Consider the following 22,626-nt stretch of genomic DNA (forward strand, 5'->3'; position numbering starts at 1 on the left):
TGTGCCTGCTAAGTCCCTTCAGGCGTGTCCGACCCTTTGTGACCCCATGGACTGTAGCCCACCAGGCGCCTCCATCCATGGGATTCTCCAGGCAAGAACACTGGAGTGGGTTGCCAAGCCCTCCTCCAGGGGTCTTCCCGACCCAGGGATCAAACCTGTGTCTAACTGCAGGCAGATTCTTTAATCACTGAGCCACCGGGGAAGCCCGAGGTGGTGTCTGATGCACAGAAAAGGCAGGGGTTCTCCAGGGGCAGGCGGATCCATTCCTCAGCTTGACTTCCTCAGCATCTCTTTTAAGTCCCTGTGTTTTGCCCCTTTGAAAGAAATTCCACTTTTTTTTTTTTTATGGCTATAAAATCTAATTTTCAGCGACAAATTTGGATCTCTGCAGTCTTGATGGATGTACCCTGTCTTTTCTGTGAAACATAATTAAATTTCTTGATAAGTCAACAGCCGATGAAAAAAAGTGTTGTTCTCCACTGTTGCTAATGTATGAAGGATAATTAAAACTCATAAATAACCATAAAATCATTTGCCTTCGATGATAACATCTTTAAGCATGTAACATCTTAACAATTTAAAGGCTTCATTCGATATCCCCTTGGACACAGAGCCCATCTTCTGGGAAAGAGTTGTGAATAAATTTTACTTATGTTCTTTTTACAGTGAGACGTTATTACTCAGTGGTGATACGCAAAATAGCTTTGTGATGGTGATCGTTGTTTTATCTTTGTAATTACAGACATATCAAGTGGATCTGAAGCCCAACGGGTCAGAAATAATGGTGACGAATGAGAACAAGAGAGAGTACATAGAGTACGTACCATCCGGCCCTGTCTTCATTAAATCGAGCAGCACGTTTGGTGGACGGCCCTTGCCAGAGCACCTTGTGCATGTCGTGGACATCCTTCTAACAGCCCAGGTTCCTTTCTGGCTTGGGCTCATGGACTGGAAAGTGTGGCTTGTGTCATGACTCCTTGGAGCTGCCAGACGGAGGAGCAATGGGAGGAGACGAGGGTCCTTGTTGAGTAACGCGGCAGATACTCTGGGAGCCAGTGGGCATCCCGTCTAACACTGAGAATCATGGCGATGGAACACAGTGTCCATGGCCAGTTGGGGTAAAATTAGCAACAACCAAAGAGAAGATATTGCATCTCTCTCCTGACTTCTTTTCCACAATGAAAGTGTAGGAAAGGAGTTTAAAATGGATAGGGAGAATTGAGCAGATGCTGAAACACCGTTCCTGATGTGTGTGATTTTCTTTACTCAGCCTCTTCAGCCTCCATCGGTGGAACAAACTGTTGAGTCCTTTGGAAGTCTAGGACATCAGTACTGGGCAGAAGTTCTTTCTCTGTGGGGCAGCTTACGTTTTCCTCTCTGGTGTATACATATGCTTCACGCACACAGTCCTGGTATCCCCCAAGGATCGCCAGGCTGCCTCGCTAACCTTGGGCACAGGGGGAGGTCAGCATGACGGTGGTTGGCTCCCAGGGTCTTAGTTTCTGCTCATCTAGTGAGTTAACAGCCACGGCCTGAGCTCCCTGTTTGCATTCAGAACATCACCTCAACAAGCCAGGTTGCCTCCTCTCTCATTATAATGGGTCACAGGGCCTGAGAGAACTGGCCGAGGATCTCAGCATCCTTCCCTAGCATCTGCAAAGAAAAGCCTATTGTCTTTTCTAGTTAGGAGGAGTTGGAGAGTGTCGAGTCCCTACAGACCCTGACGAAGGACAGACTTCTCCACTTGCAAGTTCGAAAACTTGCTACTCTCAGTCAAAGACTAAAAGTAAGGTAGGACCGTCCCTGCCTGTCCACGTTAATTGGCACTTGTGCTGGACTTGGGCAGCCTCAGCGAGCAGGCGGCGTCCTAGCAGACGCTGTTGTCTTCATTCGGAAAGCACAGACTTGGGATCGATTTTTAACAGCCCTCCACCCCAGGGCGACTAGGGCCAGAAGTCAGAGGGTTTGGGCCTTGTGATGCGTGTACCGCATCTTTCTTTGCAGTTACTTCTTTGAGGTTTCAGGTTGGGGGTTGGGGGCAGGGCCTCAGGCAGCGTCTCCACTGGCTTCACCGCCAGAAGTCGGATTGAACTCCCAGCTCCTCCCTGCCCCCGGCGCAGTAGGAGGCTGTTGGGCTGGTGATCGCAGCACAGCCAGGGAGCCCCAAAATGCTGAGCAGTGGGCGGGCGGCAGGCTGGTCCCCGGGTGCCGTTGCCATGGCGCCCCCTCGTAAGTGAGAGCCCTTGGTGACAAGGTCCCTGTGCTATTTCACGACAGAATGCCTTAAGTGGACTCCAGAGCGGATTCGCCTGGTAGTAAATGCTGCTATACACTGAACGTTGTCACAGGGAACATGGTTTCAGTGGATTTCTGTGACTCACAGAAGTTTATTACCACTAGTCCTCCAAATGTTGGCATTAAAGTAATAATGTTAGTGGTAAAATGCTGATAGATTGTATGTCTTCGTTGGAAACCAGCACATTGGATTCTAGAACGAAATATCAAATGCTCACATATGTCGTGCTGGGTATTCCCCTTAAAAATATGTACATGGTTGTATGTAAGTGTGGGTATATACATCTTTGGGTTTGTGTGTACATGTTCATTATGCCCAGGTGTGTTTGTATTCAAGGCCCATTTTCCCTTTTTTCTGGACAGTCACATTTATAAAGCAGCTTTGGTAAAGTGAGGCTTGGTGGCGGGGAGGGGGAAGAAACCAGTGTCTTTTTTTTTTTAAATCCCCAATGAGATTTGAGGCTCCACGTGTGCCCCTGTTCTCGAAAGCATCCAGGACTCAGCCCCAGCGGCCCCTCTCTCCTTGGCCCGCTTTGGACCCGGCTCCTCCCCTGCCCGAGAAGCTGCTGCAGTGTTGAAGGAAGGAGTGAAAGCAGGAGGTGGTTAACTGCTGTCCGTTTCTTCCCGCAGCCTAGTCATCCAGTGGAGGTTCGTGAACAGGGTCCAGAAGCAGATGAACGCCTTCCTGGAGGTGAGTCAGGCTCACTGGGAGCCGGGCCTGCGCCCTCAGGTTGGCAGAGGACCGCCCCCGACCTGGGCGCAGGTGTGGGGACCCCCTCCCACTGCCTGCAGCCCCAGGACAGGAGTGTCCGTGTGGCCCTGCCGCCCTCCGTTTGTTGGCGTTGGTTCAGGGTTTTCTGGCTTTGCTGCTCTTAGTTGTTAATTCGCCGTGACTGTTTTTAAAGGGAAATCTTTACAGACTTGATCCAGAAGGGCCGGCTCCCCCCAGAGGCTAGACCCATCGCCCTGCAGTTTTCAGTGGTACCCAGGGAAGGCTGGAAGCATCTCAGTGCTTTGCTGTGGTGACCGCAGGTTCTGAGAAATGTGAGGACCTGGGCAGTTTCCATTCATACCATCCCTCCCCAGTAGCCGTGCCTTCCCCTTCATCAGCCGAACATTTTTTTTTTAATCCCCTGCTCTTTCTTCGTGGCTGGCTGAACAATTCCTCACCCTATTAAAGCGTGAAGCGGTTACTTCTCAGACCCGGGTAGTTAACGACAATGCCGCCACCAGGCCCCTGAGGAGAGAGGCCCGTCAGAGAATAGGGGTTCATCATTTTTTATAAAATGGCGCACTGTGACCCAAAGTGCAGTTTCTTTTTAAGTCCTAATAACTGGCTGTAGTTAAAGAAAACGAACCCCAGGTGTCCACTCCAGGCTTCCGTTCTCATTGAACCGATGCCGGGTTCTCGTTGAGTGATGCTCTTAAGTTCACCCCTCACCCAGTTACCTGCTCATGGTGAATAAAGCACCAGCCCAGGCAGGACACTCGGAAAAATTCCGGGACTTTGGGTGCAATGTGTGAATTGGACACACTTGAGAACAGCAGGTTTCACACCTTATTTACACACGAAACCCAGGTGGCCTCACTCCAGGTGATCTCACTTGCAGAAAGTGACTACATGAAGGGCCAGTGACGCGGAACGTCCATCCTGGGTCAGTGTAGTGGTTAGTGAAAGTGCCAGTCACTGAGTCGTGTCTGACTCTGCAACCCCCCATGGACTGTAACCCACCAGGTTCCTCTGTCCGTGGGATGCTCTAGGCAAGAACACTGGAGTGGGTGGCCATTCCCTTCTCCAGGGGGTCTTCCTGACCCAGGGGTCAAACCCACCTCTCCTGCACTGCGGGCGGATTGTTTCCGTCTGAGCCACCAGTCGGTGATAACTGACCAGCTAAGCTGGGAACCGGCTGTTGCTCTGTGCTCCCTGTCTCCTCCCTGCTGATCACAGGCCGCCTCTGGCGTCTCATCTCTGCCTTCGGCACCTTGTTTGTGAACGGTCTGCTTACACGCCTCTGGCCTGTGTGTCTGAGGGCACCCTCACTCCCGGCGGTGTGTCATAAGTGGCTTTTGGAATCTGCCGCCTACTTGCAGCAACTCATATTTTCAGTGTTTCAGGAATTACTCAAGTACCTGAATCTTCTGGAGTCTGCCACTCTTTAAATCTTTTATACTGTGATTATGCTGTTTTTATTGGAACTAAAATTACTGAATATTGTCACTGATAGCTATAAATTATCAGGGAACAATGTATTTTTTCCTAGCTAACCACACAAAGCTGGTTGGCCCTGTAAAATTTGTCTCTTTCAGAGAAAAAGGCATTGAGAGTGATTTTTTTTTTTTTTTTCTTTCAGGGATTCACAGAACTGCTCCCTATTGATTTGATTAAAATCTTTGATGAAAATGAACTGGAGGTTTGTAAACATTTTACATAAAGGAGATTTTATTTACGTTGCTTCACTGCTGATACTGTAATATTCTCTCATCCACAATGTCCTGGAGAGTAAGCTTAGGTCAGTTCTGCCACAGGTGTCCCGGGGGCTTGTGTGCCGACCGGGGAGCAGGGAACAGCAGAGGCCGTGGCCTGTGCGCTCCTTCCTGGGAGAGGGCAGGTCTGGGGTGCGGCAGACAGGCCTGCGCGCTGAGCCGGCTCACCGCCGGGCCTGGCTTGGCGGGGAAGCTGCTGCTGCTTCCGGTAGAGCTGGGGCGGCAGCAGCCAGGTGAGGGGGGCACCGCCCTGCTCCCCGGGTTTTCTGCACACCCACCGTGAGAGCCGAGGGGGACTTGGCCCAGAGGTGAGCGGGAGTGTCGGGGGGGGGGGCGCTCCTAGAGCAGCGGTTGCCGTGAAGGTGAAGGGGTCACGTTGAGTGAGGAAGCGCAGCAGAAGCAACGAGGCGGGAGCAGGAGGTGGCTCCGTGCCGGCCTGGGCCAGCCTCTCGGTGTTGATGTGGACGAGAGCGCGGCGTCTGCAGGGCAGGGGGCCTCTTCACCGTTGTGTCAAGGGAAGCAAGACGAGGCAGGCTGCGTCTGTGCAGAGGCTGCTGACAGGACTCAGGCCGCTTGTCCAGTGAAGCGGCTCCTGGAGACTGGCTTTCTGTTCTTCTACCTTCAAGTGGAAACGTCCAGGTAGATGACATCCTAGAAAGATGTAGGACCAGTCTGCTCACCGGGAGGTGAGGTGATGCCCTGAGCTGGTGGATCCGTCTGGGGAAGACACGTTCTTGCTGTCATAAAGCACAAATTCTGCTGTGGGTGGAGAGGTATTTTGAAATATTGAGACAGATAACTTGTCAGAAGAGCAGACAGCCAGCGTCACGGGCATATGTAAACCGAGCCAAAGGAAATCCGTGAGCACTGAGCTGAGATCAGAGGGGCCAGGAGGGCGATCAGTTTGGACTTTTCATTTCCAGTATCAGACGCGGTGGTCCGTCCAGGCCCTGGAATCTGGCCCCCTCGTTACCTCTCTTGTCTCTGACCCGAGGCGGCAGGCAGGGTGTGGCACACGTGTTCCCCTTCATCCGTCCTTCCAGTTCACTGGCTCGTCTGGCTTTGCACGTAACGCGATGCTGGCGTTGAGAGGAGGCCTTTTCTCCGTGTGCATTTCTTGGGCTTTCACGATACACCCTGTTCACCTCTGGTCTGTCTCCTCCAGTTGCTGATGTGCGGCCTTGGCGATGTGGATGTGAACGACTGGCGACAACATTCTATTTACAAGAATGGCTACTGCCCGAACCACCCCGTGATCCAGTGGTTCTGGAAGGTAAGTCTGGGGCCCGGGGCCGGTGCTGCCTTCCAAGGTCGGTGGCCTGCTGGGGAGGGAAGAGGCCTGCTGAGCCCGACGGAGCCCTTCCCGCTGCTTCTGTGTGACCGTGGGGGACGCCTGTCCTCACTTGTCCTGAGTAAGCCACGCTGTCTTCCTCGGTCACCTACTCCAGTGCTTCTGTTTGAGGAAACTGTTGAGTAGGATGACCCTAAAAAGCAGATAGCTGGATTCAAGAATTGGAACGAGTCCTCCAGAGCATGAATAAGAATGAAAGGCTTCTCAGGACAAATACATGCTTTGGGGCTGCCTTTTCCAAGATGCCATTTTGGTTTAAAAAACCATTTTCTCAACTTTTTTTGTGAATTACAACAGCCATTTTGATGTTTACATCTTTCAATCAGAGATGCAAATGAAATCTGATTCACTCTCTAAAGGCCAGTGTTTGTATCCTGTTCATTTTAGGAGAGAAGTGAGACAGCAGGTCTGAAAAAGAGTATAAACTGACTTTGAAAGAACAGTTCCGGGGGAAGAGCACTGGTTATTTACTTATAGAAATAAGAAATCTGTTTGAATTGTCTTAATTTCTAAACATCTGTTACTAATAAGATTTCAAGTGCGGCAGAGAAGTATAGAGAAAAGGAAGAAAGCAGAATCATCAAATCCTAAAATCTTAGTCCACGTCTCACTCAGCTTTGATTTTGGATTTTTTTTTTTTTTTAATATCAGTTCAAGTGACTTTACCAGTGAAGCCAACTAGATTCTTAGAATAATTCAGATAAGTAAGATACACCGGTAATTTCAGAGGCCTAGCCTGGCTTCCGTTTTTCTTTTTCTAAAATGTTATCTTTAGAGAATTTCTCTACAGTCAGAAATCCTGCCTCATAAGCTAGGTTCCCCTCTCAAGCCAGTCGGAAACACACAGTTTGAAAAGCGTCAACCCCAGGATCGTGTGTGTTTCTGATTGACTCGAGCGGACCGGCAAGCCTCACAAACAGAAACATGAGCTCAGTGCCGTCAAGGAGTTTGCCTTTTTTTTAAAAAAAACCACTTATTTTTGACCAGTGGGCACATGAAGAAAGTGACATTGTGATCCCTCGGTCTCTGAGATTACAGAGGCCAGTGTCATGGCCATTAAAAAAAATGCACCCCGGCCTTACCCCATCCGGGTGTAAGACCATCTAGGACTAGTGCACGCGGGATGACGGTTTGCCGGTCCGCGTTGCGCGTCCAGTGGCACATGGTGACCTCTGCCCCCGTCCGCAGGCTGTGCTGCTGATGGACGCCGAGAAGCGCATCCGGTTACTGCAGTTTGTCACGGGGACGTCCCGAGTACCTATGAACGGATTTGCCGAGCTTTATGGTGAGCAGGATACCAGGGGGTCTTGTCCTCCCCTCACCCCGTGCTATGTACTAGGCATGCGCTGTGCTCCAGAAGATTGCCCCCAGGCCTCCAGCCGCGGGGGTTTTGTCTGGACGCAGTAGACCCGCCACGTGAAGGGTGCGGCCACATGCTGTCCCCCTCAGCTGCTCTTAAGTGCTCAGTTGTGTCTGACTCTCTGCGACCCCGTGGACTGCAGCACGCCAGGCCCCGCTGTCCATCACCGACTCCTGGAGTTTACTCAAACTCATGTCCATTGAGTCGGTGATGCCATCCAACCATCTCATCCTCTGTGGCCCCCTTCTCCTTCTGTTTGTGTAGTTACCTCTGTATAAAAGCAGGGGACTGTTTTTACTTTTTGTTTTTGTACAGAGAACCATAAGTTTGGTCTTCTCTTTCTTTTTTCTGGTACATCTTCCAAAACAACTAGATTTTGCAGAATCATCCATGTGGTTGTAAGCTGAACATTAAAAAGTACTGCACCCCTCCACAAGGCAGAATTCTTTTAGCGCTTCCTGTAGATTAAAAAAATCACTTTCTGCTCTGCATATTAAAAGTCACGATATTTCAGGTTTCCACCCCACCCACCCAGAAGTAGTTTTAAATTTAAGCTTGCAGGGCTGGGCTGAAAGGCTGCAGCTTCCACCCGTCCCATGTTGCGTCTGCTCTGTTCAGCGTGGCGCAGTTCCGTCCTGATGGTGACGCGAGTCTGGGTCTGAGGTTTGGGGTGGTGCAGCACCATGGCTGCCTCTGTTTTATACACTGTGATGTCACAGATGCAGAAGGGGTCCCCGGGCTCACCCCAGGCACACCTTGCCCGCCCCTCCTTCGTCTTGCCTTGAGCACTCAGCGTTGTGTTCTCTTTTTCTTTTCTCTAGGTTCCAATGGTCCTCAGCTGTTTACAATAGAGCAATGGGGAAGTCCTGAAAAACTGCCCAGAGCTCACACGTGGTGAGTGACGGAAAACCACACAGCTGTCGACAGACAGGCTTGTTTTTTCAAAGCTTAGTTGTGGATAACACGGGGCGAGAGGCAAGCATGCTGTGCTCCCTGCCCACCGAGCATTTAGAGTGGGAAATGTCAGTTATGCAGGCGAAGGTATCATCATCGCTGGTGCTGATGAAGCTGAACCATGAGTTGAGAGGGCCGGTATGTTTGATAATGAAGGGTTAAGTCCCTCCTTCCTGCTTCCCATGGGGCGTTCCTCCTCCAGTCCCCCTCTTTCCTTAAATATTCTGGGAAGCAGAGATTTTACTGTATCATCTCCCTACATGGCTGTGACAGCAGCCAGCCTCTGAGCAGATGCATTCTTATTCCAGCCTTAAGTTGGTTTAGAACCAGGAATGAGATTCCTTGGAGAAACAGGGTCTTCAAAAGACTTTCCATGGCCATCCAGAACCCATGAGTCTCTGGGATTTAGTAATGTGATTGTGACAGAGGGGGGTCACAGGTCCGACCAAGGACCCCTGCCCCAGGGAGGCTCAGTGCAGTGGCACTCAGAAGCCCTCCAAGGAACGGGGTGGGAGGAGGAGGGTCTCCAGGACCCCCGAGGACTTTGCTGAGACCCACAGAGAGGACCTCAGGAGCCTTCAATCCGGCTCCTGGGTCCCCCGGGTTGGTTTCCCCTGCCGAGGCTTTGGTTTCTTACTCATAGGACGCAGGTGGAGGGGGTCCTGTGGATGGTCAGCCCCCCGGCCTCCTTCCCCACGAGAAGCCTGGGCTGCCAGAGTCGCCGGGCCGTCCTGGGCTGCCTGGCACGGCTCGGAGGAAGGTCTCATCAGGTGCATGTGTGGGAAATGGGCTGTGGAAGGCTTTTTTGCTTCTCTTTGATTCCGTCGCCTTGCCGGAAAGCACGTTCTCCCCACTGTTTGTACCATTCCGAGAACTCCAAGTGGGATGGATGTGGCCCCTGCCTGTCAGCGCCAGGAGAGCAGGCTGACTCTTGCTGCAGCTGGCCGATCGCCGGAGCAGTCGGTGTCCCTGACCGTCTGCCTTTATTCTCCGGGGAGAATGTTTTGGCCATTTGGAGCTTTTATTCCAAACAGTTTCAGAATCCAGTGTAGTTTTCTGGGCTCAGTAGTCTTCATCTGAAAGGCTGCCAGCGCTGAGCTGAGCCCCAGGACCGTCGGGATGGGGAGCGAGCTCCCGGCCTCGAGGAGGAGTCACAGCAGCGTCACTGGGCGCGGCCATCTCGTGTGGGGCAGCCCCTGCACCTTGACAGCAGCGTCCCTGTGGGTTCTTGGCAAGCTTGCTCGTGGTCTCGGAGTTCACAGGCTCCCAAATCTCAGGACTTGGAGTCAGGTCTGCCTGAATTAGAATCTCCACGCTGACCGCTGTAGTTACGCTGCCACCATGGGAACATGGTTCCTTTTCTTTCCAGACTCTTCAAGGAGAAACCAAGTAATTGAGCACTCATCCCACAGACAGATATCTTGCCGTTGAACGCTTCTTCTATCTGAGTCAGTGTGCTGGGCCACCACTAAAATACAGGGCCACCCAGACAAGGCCCTGACTCGGGTGTCTCTCGACCTTGGCTGGACGTTGGAACCCCCTAGAAAGCATTAAATACAAACGCTGGTCCTAGGGTCCCACTTGCGGAGGTTTTGACCCAGTTGGTCTGTTATGACTGGGGCTGTGGGATTGCAGAGCCACCCGGTGGTTGGCAAGGACACCTGGGGTTTAGAATCACTGCTCATCTTCAGGAAGGACCGAGGCCGACCCTCAGGAGGAATGCAGCCCCGCCAGCTTGCAGCAAAGCCCCGCTGCTCTTGGAGTGTCCCAGGAGGAGAGCATCCGGGGCCTTTTCCCAGACCACTCTCCCCAGGCCCCGAGGAGAGCACTAGCTCTGCTGGAGCCCCCTGGCTGGCCGCATGGGGCTTCCTCTTTTTTTCTCTGCTGTGGCTCTCCTCCCAGCCAGCCCCAGCTTCTGCTGAAACATAGAAACACAACGACCATGCTTCATTCTTGGTTCGCTGTGAACAAACTTCACCGCGATGACCATCAGTCAATTCAGTTCAGTCGCTCAGTTGTGTCCAATTCTTTGCAACCCCATGATTTGCAGCACGCCAGGCCTCCCTGTTCATCACCAAGTTTACTCAAACCCATGTCCATTGGGTTGGTGATGCCATCCAGCCATCTCACCCTCTGTCGTCCCCTTCTCCTCCTGCCCCCAATCCCTCCCAGCATCAGGGTCTTTTCCAATGAGTCAACTCTTTGCATGAGGTGGCCAAAGTACTGGAGTTTCAGCCTCAGCATCAGTCCTTCCAATGAACATCCAGGACTTATCTCCTTTAGGATGGACTGGTTGGATCTCCTTGAGTATAGTTGTGGCTAAATAAAATCTAGCCATATGTGTGTTTAATCTCTTCCATGTTTGATGAAAATATAAAATACACAATGAAGCTTCAAGATTAAAACCTGATTTCCTAGGAGAGGGAGGGCTTAGCGGAGCTGGTTCTTTCACATATAATTGTGGAGTATCTAACATGAAGCGGCTTCATTCCTTTGTTCTATCAAAGGTCACTGCTCATATATTTAAAATTCCTCTTTACTAAGCAACACAGACCCACCTAAAAATAATCTCCTTCAGCCCACACATCTTCCGCACGACAAGGCTGAGGCCCCTGAGGGTAAGGAGGTCACGCAGTTGGTTGGTGGCAGGCCAGAGCCAGACCTGTGACATCAGAAGTAATGGTAACAGTGAGCACTTACTGTGCTCCAGGCATCGCCCTGACAAGCGCTGCGTGTGTTAACCGGCGTCACCGTCACAGCGGTTCTGAGAGGCGGGTCTGATGACTCCCCTCTTCTTAGCAGTGGAGGAACTGACACCTCGAGAGCTGACAACATCCCAAACCTCAGCTCTTCACGCTCCCCGACTTGCTTCTCTCTCGCCCCCATCATTCCAGTATTTCTCAAGCTTGAATAGTGTATGGGCCTTCTTTAAAATGGCCACAGATTCTTGAAGCCCCACAGGATTGCAGGCCCTGCACTGTGAAATACCAGCTTAAAATCAAGACAACAGCTGCCTCCTGGGAAAAGGTCTTTTAAGTGTAGCTGCAGAGTGGGGTTCTGTCTTTGTCGCTGGTGAAATGACATTTTGAGGTCATTATCACGGTGAAAACCAAACACTGAAAACTTCTTTTCCTCTTCATCTTTCCGGATCCCTGAGTCTGAGCTCTGGTTTGAGAAGCGCAGCCCTTCTCTGCCGTGTACTTTGATGTCAGAAAACCTCAGGGCTCAGTGCGTCTCATCAGACACTCAGCGGTTGTTAAAGGGCCTGCCCCGCTCACGCGTCCGGGTCTCACTGCTGCTGACAGTCATTGGCTTTAAAACGCAGGACGCCGCTCTGCTCGTCCTCGGAAACCTATGCCAGTGCCCAGAGCGGCAGTTCTAGACGCTGAGGCAGCCTGACCGCATCCGGGCCTTGGAGCCAACCTGGGGCTGAATCCGGACTCTGCCACTTACTGGGTGATTTGGGGCAAGTTCCCTCACCTCTGTGTGCCTTGGATTCCTCTATGAGTAGGGATGCAGCATTACCTACCTTACAGGTGGGTACTGGGATTTGCTGAGGTGATGGAGGAGTAGCACCCGGGTGGCTCAGCTGGTTAAGAATCTGCCTGCAATGCAGGAGACCCAGGTTTAGTCCCTGGGTGGGGAAGATCCGCTGGAGAAGGGGTAGGCTACCCACTCCAGTGTTTATGGGCTTCCCTTATGGCTCAGCTGGTAAAGAATCTACCTGCAATGTGGAAGACCCCGGTTCAGTTCCTGGGTGGGGAAGATGCCCTGCAGAAGGGAAAGGCTACCCACTCCAGGATCCTGGCCTGGAGAATTCCATGGACTGTATAGTCCATGGAGCCGCAGAGTCAGACAGGACTGAGCGACTTTCACTCGCTCACCACTAACAGCGCTGGCACGGGGCAAATGCTCCACGAATGTTAGCTTACAAAAGCATAATGATGCACATGTGTGTGCACATGCACACACATGTGCAAACAAGCCTCAAGCATGTGTGGCCATCGTCACGACAGAGGCCAGCAGCCTGCCTGCGTGGTGTCTGGGGCTCCCTTGTGCCTGGGGCGGGGGGTGGGGGGGCAGTGCCCGGTGGGTGCGTGTGACAGTGTGGGCTGCCCGTGGGCGCGTGCTGTGTGCCAGACCCCTCTGTGTGTGACCAGATGCTCCCAGCACCTGACCCTGCAGCGGTCGCCGCATTTCACAGGGGAGCCGACAGCGGGAAGTGACCCGCCTGGGGCCACACGGCCGGCAGGTGGCAAAGGCAGGATTTGAACTCAACCCTGGGAACACGTGAAATCGCTGCTCACAGAGGCCACGTGTATCTGGAGGTCTCCGTGTCACCAGGGCGACTTGTGCCACCCCAGCCAAGGCCTCCAGCTAGGTAGGGGCTTTGGGTAGATGCAGCTCTTCACGCCGCACGCCAGTGACTTGCCTGACTCTGGGGAGAGCGTCGCTCCGTGTCGGGCTCCCAGAGCCGCGGGAGCCTGGGTTCTGGTCTCAGGTCTGCGGTGCTGTCGGGGCCGAGGCTGGGGCACGGCGACCTGCCGCCCGGCTGCAGGGCCCGCATCTGCAAAACGAGGAGACACCTGCTCAGAGGGGCTGTGCGGAAAACAGAGGCGCTGCGTGCAGAAGCGCGGACTTCCTAAAATAGTGTCAGACAGCTCCGTTCGTCCTGCTGCGGAAAGTTTTGCCAGTTTTGACAGTTTTGAAGCCTCGGCGTGTGCGTCAGTTACCTTGCCTGTCCTGTGTCCCTTCCCAGCATGGGTTTCTAGGATCCACGTCCGACTGTAGTAGGGAGGTTTCACAGACGATTCGAAAATTCTCTTTTCATCCCCTGCAGGTGTGGGCAGGGTCATCACTGGATTATATTTTTTGTGCTGAGGCTTTCACAGTCCTCTTGCCGAAACACCAAGTGTCCTCTTAGGCCGAATCGAGGAGACACAGGTGCGACACTCGTAGAGATGCTGGCTCCTTACTTCTGCTTTGTTGCTTTTGCAGCTTTAATCGCCTTGACTTACCTCCATATGAAACCTTTGAAGATTTACGGGAGAAGCTTCTCATGGCTGTGGAAAATGCCCAAGGATTCGAGGGGGTGGATTAAGCGCCCCCTGCCTCGGGGCGGTTGTTCTTCGAGCAAGTCCTGCTTGCACTTTTGCATTTGCCTGACAGACTCTGCAGAGACGCTGGCAGAGAGCAACGCGGCGAGGGGTCCCGGAGCGGAGCCCCTGCCCCCGACTTGCCCACGGCCCACAGGGAGGCCCCGTCCCGGGCCGCGTTCCTGCATTTCCCACCAATTTCCAGCTGGTTGATGTGTATACTGGTTACATTTCAGGAGGACTTATTCTATTTATGTTGTGCCTCTGTAGGCCAAGCCCTTAATAAATATTTTCCATACTTTATAATGACAGCGAATGGAATTAATCACTCTACAGGTATAGTATTACAACTCATGTTTACTTTTTAAAATGATTTAGACCGATTTGCAGATTTTATTTCACTACAATTAAAGATGTCTCATGTACTTGGAAAAGTGAGCTTTTTTTTTTTTTTTTTTGTATTTGAACTTCATACCAGGTTTAATGTTGGTGATGTTTTTATTTTTAAAGTACTTGGAAAGCCCCACCCCCTACCGGATTAGCTATGGAAGACTGACTTCTGTCCAAAAACCTTCTGCAGACAAATACTCTAACATCAGGCATCATGACATTTTTTTCCATGCTCAGAATGAGAACTGGATATTACGTTTTTTTGTTCAAATTCAGTGTAATAGCTGCAGACTGAGAGAATTGTAACATAGCATGACAAAATTTGTGTTGACTTGCAGGAATCACACCGTTATTCCTTAGAAGTGATTACGTGTGCTGGAGCACTTTTGAGGCAGGGTTGGACTATCACTTCTCGTAAGAGAAGCTACTTAACCCTTCCCAATGCTGTACAGTCCTCCTATTGTATTTTCCTCCTTGCTGTTGTAGTAGAGACACTTGAGTGGAACTTGGCACCGAGTGATTCGAAACTGTGGAAAGCAGACCTGTAGAGTCTCCTGTTTGTATGCGTTTGCTAACGGTAGCTGAATACGCAAGTTTTGTTCTAACTGCACCAATCCTGAAGGCACTTTATGTACTACGTGGAGGTCATACCTGGTTTTCTTTTTTTTTCTTTAATCATAAGCATTGAATGTGATTTCTTCTCTCTGCACACACCCTTCCGGTGCAATATCTATTGATTGTGAATCTGGCTGCTGGTGTCTAAACCCTGGCTGTAAAGCTGAGCCTAGAGACCTGTCCTCACCAAGCATTCTGTGATTTCTACTCCACTGCAAAGATTACTAGACACTTAATCTAACCGGGTTTCGTTCCCAGTGACCTGTTGCATGCTTCCATACCATGCTCTGCCCGAGCTGTGTCCATCACGTGCTAGATTAAAAGGGTGGAGAAGACTTGATTTGACGCCCTGACCTCTGGCTCTCCAGTTGACCCTGCCGGGGGTGGAGGCCTCTGCGGGATTTAGGTTCTTGGCCACTTGTGAGGCCTTGTTGCAGAACTGTGTTTTGAAAGGACGCCTGAGGCAGGGCAAGGGGGTCTAGCAAACCCTTCTGTCCTCCTTAACCTGTGTTGTCCTAAACCCTCCGGTGGCCGTCCAGAGAAACTGGATATATCACTTGCCAGTCATAGATGAGACCCAAAAAACTGTGGTTTCAGGGCCTCCGTTTAGGATCTTCCGGGTGGCTTGTGGGAAGCCACGAATGTTTGTGGTTGAGTTGTTTAAAGAGGCTGCAGAGCCCTTGGCATCTAAAAGAAGGTGGAGTTCTACAGAGTTGAGGGTTGTTCCCTTTCACAGTGATTTTTTAAAAATCCCATAGTGATCAGAAAACCTAGATGTTGAGTAATTAGAAAAACAATATTGCTCATTATTTTTACCTCTTGGTGGGATTTTGTCCCTTCAGTTGATAATAACGAGTGTCTCCTCCTCTTGGCCCCTTGGCTTGCTTTTTATGATTCATGTCAAAGCCTGGGAGAGCAGTGTGCTGGGATGGGCTTCATAAGTGTGCAATTATAGGGAAGAAATCCAACAATCCCTGTCGAAGAACTGGAATTCTTCTGTCATTTCATAAATTCTTAAATCAGAATGTTCACTGAATGCAAATTAGGCAAAGTACTGAAAATACGAAAGAAAACCCACTCTAAGATCATTTCTGTGCCAAGAACAGATAAGAATTATTGAAATAGACCCCCATGAGTACTTGGAAGGCGGTAATTGTGAATGACAGTTCAGTTCATCTCTTCCTTATTATCTGATTTCAGTGACAGCTCAGAAGTGCTGGGTTTAGAGTTTGTTTGGGGGTTTTGGCTTCCTTGAATCCAAATAAGCTTCCCCAGTTCACAGCCACCCTCAGGGTTTCACTCTGCGTCTAAAACGGTCACGTACCTTGTTTTCTCTTGATCGTGACGACCGCTGTCCACCCCTGTCGCACTGTACTCTCAGGAAGCAGTAAGGAAGAGCAGAGGGCCTCTGCCCACCCCACTCAGCACACCTGGGGGTGGAAGACGCTGTCGCCGCCCCTGGATCTCTTAACAGTGATGCCTTTTTAGAAATGACCGGAATCCAGCTTCTCTAGGCCCCTGGAAAAGAGCCGTTAAGAGCCATTTAGCCATGAGGTTAAGAAGTCAGTTCCAGAATTTGCATATTGCATGTGGTTGAAAGGTTTTTAAACATCAGCTAACCCAGTCACCTGTAAAAGTCCTGCGTGTCTCTAGCGTGTCTCTAGTCCCCCCTCTTGTCGGCCTAACGGTGAATCTGGGGAGGGATTGGCTCCAGGCAGGGTCTGCTCCTGCACCCGCCGCCTCTGCAACAGGAAACGGCGAGGCGTGGGTCTCAGTGCTCTTTTCCTTTCTCCTGAAACACGTCCCTTTACTTACCACGGCGCTTTGGTAGCTCCCACCAGATACTCCCTAAGGCCAGATGACAAATGCTTCAAGAACCTGACATGGTTTGTTCCTCCCACATAAGGATGCAGGCACAGATTCTGAGAAGAATGGTTTGCAAAATATTTGAACTGCTTTCTGCATCTCACACTGTTCGACAGACAGCGTGGACCGCTGCCGTGTGACCTCGCCAGGTCCAAACTGGCTCCCCTGAAAACAGAGCTAGCGTGCGGCAAACTACTCATTGTCCTCACAGTTACTGTTTCTCACGTGACTCCGCTGTTATCTAAGTCTTGGATGTCGCCTCTGAAATGTCAGGATCCATAGAGAGCGCGCCTGGGTTAACCAGTCCTCACGCCCCCGCCCAGCCGTGCGCTAGGCCCCTCTTGCCTCCTCACACGCTGCCCCACCCCAGCCCTGGCGGACCCCGGTGTCGACTCCTGCCCTGCCAGCAGGGGGCGAAGCCGCGCAGGGGCCCGCCTGCCCCGCCCCGCCCTGCCCCGCCCCGCCCCGCCCCAGGAGGTCCCGCTCTACCTCTTAGACTTTGGGGTGCATCCTGGTAAGTCAAAACTGCCGATTTTAGGTCCAAGATGTGTTTTTTAAAATAATGCTTAATAAACTCCACTTTGTACTTTAGATTTTACAACTGGGAAGAAAAATGTGACATACTTTGGACCACTTTTTTTTTTTTTTAATTTATCGAAGCCTTAACGAACCGTGTATCTACATTTGCATTCACACACCCCCGCCCCCCATCCCCAGAGCGTTTTCAGTGTCTTGGAGACAAAGCTGTAGCGTTAGGATGTGAGCTTGTACGTTTCATAGGAAAGGAGAGCTTTCTGTTGGTACAGAATCGTCCAAGAAAACCTCTCGTTTAGACCTCTCCCCTTCGTTAAAGGTGTTATGTGCAGAGCAATGCATGTTTAGGAAGCATGTCTCTTCATTGGTCGGTTTTGTGTTTGTATGAGTAACAGTAGACCCTCACGGCGCTGGTGACAGACCTCTGTGTACAACCTTCTCAACCTGTATCAGTGCATCGTAAGCCTCATGACCATGACCTGTGTCCACAGACATCTGTGTTCCTAAAGAAGCCACTTTGCCCCTCCCCCTCCGACTAATTTCACCTGGATTGTCACGGTTTCCTTCATGTTAACTTTGCATAACTGTTCGTCCTTCACTACTATGTATGTAATATATGTACGAACACCTGCTGTCCAGATATATCTGTATATGTTTGTGTAGCATTTACGCCTACCTTGAGGAATCTGGTTTCAAAAGGGAGTGACAGGTTAGTCCCTGCCACAGTTTCCTCCAAGCTGTGTCCTGAGAATTCTGACCCTCAGAGAACCCAAGGGAGATGGTGATAGAATATGCTGTTAGCTCTTAATTCAGCATCTATTATCACACAAAACATGAAAAAAACAGTGACTTTTAAGGTGAAAAGTTTCAAGCATTCCAAATGAATTCTCAATGTTTCGTAACTTTTTATTATAACCTCACCGCTAATACAAAGCCAAGTACTATTTGATACAGTGATTAAAAACCAAACAACTTGGAAATTTTTTAAAAGACATCGTCTGGCTAACTGCTCATTTTCACAATCAGAATAGCTTTAAAATACAGTTGAATTTGATACAGGTAAAAAACGTTTTGTTGAAGAACAAATTCCTTTTGCTTTTCGTTTTTCTTGAGAGACCTAAAGAGAAATTGTGGATTGTTTTCCTGACTTAACAAAAGAGTAATGTGACAAAATGAAGTCATTGTAAAGACGTGATGCGACTTGTCAAATATTTAATAAAGGATTGTGGAAGCTGGAACTTTTTCTACATCAAGTATTATAGGTTGTCTGTTTTAAAGCTTCTTCATGAATGCATTGTCTTAATTGTTTGGGGGGTGATATTCAAATGCCTGCAACTTTGTAGATAGTATGCTCATTTCCTTCATCTCCCTAGAAGTTCCATATCTTTAGAAACATCATTAAAGACTTCTCAGAACACATGGGTTGAGCTTAATGGGATGTACCTCTATTCTTATCCATCTGTCTTTTATTTAAGAATTAACGACTTGATGGATTACCCAAGTGGTAATATAAAGTCCATGACTGGAAAGGCATATTTCATCTCTGGTTTTCGTCCAACTAACCCTCAATTTATGTCCGTTAATCAGACTCAGTAATGAAGCCTAAGATGGTTCTCAGAAAGAAAATCCAGACCTCATGTCAATTCCCTGATAAAACAGGTAGTCTCCTCAAATTTTGCTCCTTTTCCTTACCTCTTGATGGCCTTAACTTGTGCCCTCAGAGACTGCCAGGAGGTAGCATCCAAGCAGGAAGTAATTTCGTCGTGGTCTCCTGCTCCTTGTCTCTCTCAGTTAGCAGTAGGCCGTGTCCTGCTGGAAAGACGTCGGTAGGCGTCCGAGTTCCTGCAGCCTCCTCCAGCCTCGCAGGAATGCACAGGGGAGATGTCAGCGGATAGAGCCACCCTGAACTCGTATGTGTCCATCCTCAGAGAGAAACACACATGATGAGTTTATATGAAATAGAGGAATAAACCATACATCACTTACACGGTTGCTGGGTTAGTAAACGCGTACCCTGCTCTGAAGTCCAAGGGTGACCTAGGCACTCCTGAAACTCAAAAGCCTCCTGGTAGAAGCTGATGGTAAGCCTGGGCACCTGGGAATTCTTATCACTGTGGCTGGTCCTAGGTACCATATCCAGATGGGTCCCTGGACGTATGAGGGCAGATTCCACTTCCCAGCCCCTTTGGTGCACCCCCACCCGGAAGACGGCGCCTCTCAACACTGCTGTCCCAGAGAACCCGGACTGCAGGGTCTCTGAGTGTTCAGAGGACTTGGACTGGACAGGAGAACAAAACGATGGAGGCTTTTATTGACCCAGACGGACTCCTTCGTCAGGGATCCCGGGCCCGCCTGGTGGACACCTGCTGGTGGGGACTGAGGAAGTGCAGGACCACGGTTCCCTTTGTAGGACTGACTGCAGGCCAGCCTGGGGAACAGGTCAAGTGGCCCGAAATCAGCCTGTCCCCTTCCTGCAACCCCAGGCTGTGCCTTCCCTTTCCCAACCAAGCCCAAGTCCATCCTGGCAGCGAGTCACAGGGTGAGCTTGACCGGAAAGCAGTGGAGAGGCTGCCCCCTGCCTCCGAGCGAAGTGGCATCTCCCCTCGGAGATGGGACCCCCTGGACACCCAGGGCTTCAGAGAGCAGGTCAGAGGCTTCCCTCGAGTCCCAGCCCAAGCCTGGCCCCCGCGCTCAAAGCAGCAGACCCTGGCCCCTCTGGGTCCGCCTGCTGCACGTATCTTGAAGCCTGAGCTGCCTGCTCTATCTGAGTCCCCTCCTTGGCCGGATGTCCGGCCCACTTACCCCTTCGGTGCCTCTCCACACGTCCACAGGGCACCATCGCCTGCGGCTCTGCAGCCTCGGGGCCTCGCTGGCTGCAGCAACAGACACAGCCTTGGAGAGAGGGAGTCGAGGACCTGACGGCAGGAGGGGAGGACACACGGTGCCTCCACGAGCCCTGCGCTCACCTCGCCCAGTGCCCGGGGAAAGCCTTCTCTTCTCTGCGGGAGAAGTTCACTTGCAGACGGCCCGTTTGGAAGGGGTGAGGGTCGTGCAGGAAGGAAAGCCGCAGCCAGGGAAAGTCAGGTCTCACTGTGATTAAAGGGAAATCATACATTCTGGCAACTGCTAAGCAGTCCCGCCCTGTGGGAGTTTTACATACATTTCCCAGAATGAAGTTACCAGTTTTCAGCCCTGCGTGGCCTTGTTCAGGCGGAAGAGCAAGACCAGCTAAAGGCAGACCGTTGCGCGCTGCTGCATGCCTGGAGCTCACCACGCTTTAATCACATGATTGCCAAATGTTTGATCCAGAAGGACCTTGGCCACGTAAGTCCCCAGTTCTTGCCCTTGCTTCCTCCCCAGGTGCCCCGTGCAGTTGGCCTCACTAGCCCTCAGGGGCGGCCCTGCAGAGACCCAGGATGATGGCCGTGGGAACCGAAGACCCCCAGGGAGGGGCCGATCAGCTTCTCGCGCTGCCCCGTGGGTCCCTGCGGGCTGGTGTGACCTCTCTGACCCTCTCTCTGCGCTCCAGCAGCTTGTCTACACAGAGGGGCCGCTCGCCACCAGGCCCGGGGGAGAGAGGAGGGCCACCGATGCCTAGCTGGAAATGGGCAGCCACCCTCAGCCTCAAGGCCACCCCTCCCTGGCGAGGCCAGGCCCAGGGTCAAGGTCAGACCCTCAACATCCCACTTCAGGTGGGGAACCTGGGTTGTCAAGGGAAACTTGCAAACACATCAAGCTGGTCTCACTCTTGTAAACCCCTCATGGCGGAGCAGAGTGCAGGGGGGTCTGTGGGGGGCAGAGGACCAGAGCACAGGCGGGTGCCAGGGGTACGCCAGGCAGCCTCCCACCTCCGAGCCGGGCCACCGGGATGGTGTAAAAAGCTTCAGTCGACCTCAAGCAGTATCGTCCCAGCCAGGAAGAGGCCGTGGTCAACATCCTCAGGAAACCGTCTCTTGCTGGCAGGGGCCAGAGCCCTCCGCCACCGCGGGTGTCCCCACAGCCTCCCCAAAACGCAGGAGGAGCCCTCGAGCAGGGTAGGGGCCCCGCAGCACTGGGCACAGAAGCTGTTTGTGGGAATCGGGGCCACTGCACAACTGTGGGCTTCCCGGGCGGCTCGGTGGTGAAGAGTCCCCCAGCCAAAGCAGGAGACACAGGTTCCATGCCTGATCTGGGAGGATCCCCTGGAGGAGGACATGGCAATGCACCCCAGTGTCCGTACCTGGGGAATCCCAGGGACAGAGGAGCCTGGGGGGCTCCAGTCCAGGGGGTCACAGAGTCAGACACGAGCGAGCGACTAAGCATAGCCACCACCCCAGCGCACGCCCTCCTGTCTGCACGGTGAACTCAAGGGTTGGGAGGTGAGGGGCTGGTCCCAGACACCCCTCCAGCCATCGCCTGTCTCAGGACCCTCCGCAGCCCCCAGGCAGGGGGACGGCCGGCCAGTGTAAGGTTGTGCAAGAGGATGAGAACCAGAGGGACAGACCACCCTCCACCCCCTGCCCATCCGCACGGCCACAGCTAACCACAAAGGAGGCTGGGAAATGGGGTCGGGGACAAGCAGCCTTCAGCACCTCTTTGCAGAATGAGCCTCCCCTTCGGAGAGTGGCCTTCCTGCCATTTGCCAAGCTTCCATAGTCTCCGATTCCCTCTCTTGGGATAGCAGTACTACTGCTTACCGTAAATCTCAGTCTCATAAGGTAGATATTGTCACCACCAACTTACACACGAGGAATCAGACCGGGAGGCCCAGAGTCTTACAGAGGACAGATCTGAACCCGGGTGGTTTGGCTCAAAGCCTCCCGTCAGCCACTCACTCTGGCCCATCCTCCACCCCCTGCACCAAACCTCCTCTCCGAGGGAAGAGCCCAGACACTCATTCACACCGAGACGCACAGGACTGATCACACCAAATGCATGACCCGTTCTAGATGTTTTTACAAACTCCAAGGTGAGGCTTAGACAAACCAGCAGGAGTAAAAACTGACCTGATGGCATCTCTGTGAAAGTCATTCAGTCGTGTCCAACTCTTTGCAACCCCTTGAACCCATGGAATTCTCCAGGCCAGAGCACTGGAGTGGGTAGCCTTTCCCTTCTCCAGGGCATCTTCCCAACCCAGGAATTGAACCAGGGTCTCCTGAACTGCAGGCGGATTCTTTACCAGCTGAGCTATCAGGGAAGCTCACAGCAAGCTGAGTGGAAAAGGGCTTTTGAGGACAAAGGCCCTGCTTCAAGCCACAGTGTCCAACATACACGGAGACGTTGCAGTTTAGTCACTCAGTCGTGTCCGACTCTTTGCAGCCCCATGGACTGTAGCCCGCCAGGCTCCTCTGCCCATGGGATTCTCCAGGCAAGAAGACTGGAGTGGGTTGCCATGGCCTTCTCCAGGGGCTCTTCCTGACCCAGGGATCAAACCCGTGTCTCCTGCATCTTCTGCATTGGCAGGCGGGTTCTTCACCCCCAAGCCACCTGGGAGGCCCCACACAAGGAACCCCTACCTGCAAAGACAGCCTTCTCCAGGGACAGCCCCAGGACCACACTGCCTCTCTGCCCCAGCACAGAGCTCTCTCCACCTTCAAAAGCAAGGGCCCTACATTTTCCAGATCCAGGGGCAACACGAACATCGCTTAGTCCAACAGAGGTGACAGGCTGTAGAGACCTGGAGACTAGGGGGCTGGGTTCTC

At 52.0% G+C, this 22,626-nt stretch overlaps 1 protein-coding gene and 1 long non-coding RNA gene across 15 annotated transcripts in view; one reads left to right on the forward strand and one right to left on the reverse strand.

The window, feature by feature from the left end:
- The window catches only part of NEDD4L (NEDD4 like E3 ubiquitin protein ligase), a 365,448-nt gene extending 347,265 nt beyond the window's left edge, over positions 1–18,183 (forward strand). For all 13 annotated transcript variants that reach the window (XM_043444297.1, XM_043444298.1, XM_043444296.1 and 10 more), the window contains 7 exons: positions 743–816; positions 2,926–2,986; positions 4,647–4,706; positions 5,945–6,052; positions 7,319–7,415; positions 8,312–8,384; positions 13,443–18,183. In XM_043444297.1, the coding sequence (XP_043300232.1) occupies positions 743–816; positions 2,926–2,986; positions 4,647–4,706; positions 5,945–6,052; positions 7,319–7,415; positions 8,312–8,384; positions 13,443–13,545 (576 nt within the window). In that variant the 3' untranslated portion in view covers positions 13,546–18,183. The remainder of the gene's footprint in view (positions 1–742; positions 817–2,925; positions 2,987–4,646; positions 4,707–5,944; positions 6,053–7,318; positions 7,416–8,311; positions 8,385–13,442) is intronic.
- LOC122425709 lies at positions 12,876–21,904 on the reverse strand. 2 transcript variants are annotated; one of them, XR_006264974.1, is made up of 5 exons: positions 21,622–21,904; positions 19,748–20,035; positions 18,638–18,868; positions 15,870–17,761; positions 12,876–13,011 (listed from the first exon to the last, which is right to left on the reverse strand). It is a non-coding gene; the product is annotated as an uncharacterized LOC122425709 (long non-coding RNA). The 2 variants fall into 2 exon arrangements; XR_006264975.1 differs by lacking the exon at positions 21,622–21,904 and adding an exon at positions 20,126–21,615.
- Between the last annotated feature and the right edge of the window lie 722 nt (positions 21,905–22,626).

Source organism: Cervus canadensis, chromosome 23 (genome assembly GCF_019320065.1).
Source record: "Cervus canadensis isolate Bull #8, Minnesota chromosome 23, ASM1932006v1, whole genome shotgun sequence".
Classification (NCBI taxonomy): domain Eukaryota; kingdom Metazoa; phylum Chordata; class Mammalia; order Artiodactyla; family Cervidae; genus Cervus; species Cervus canadensis.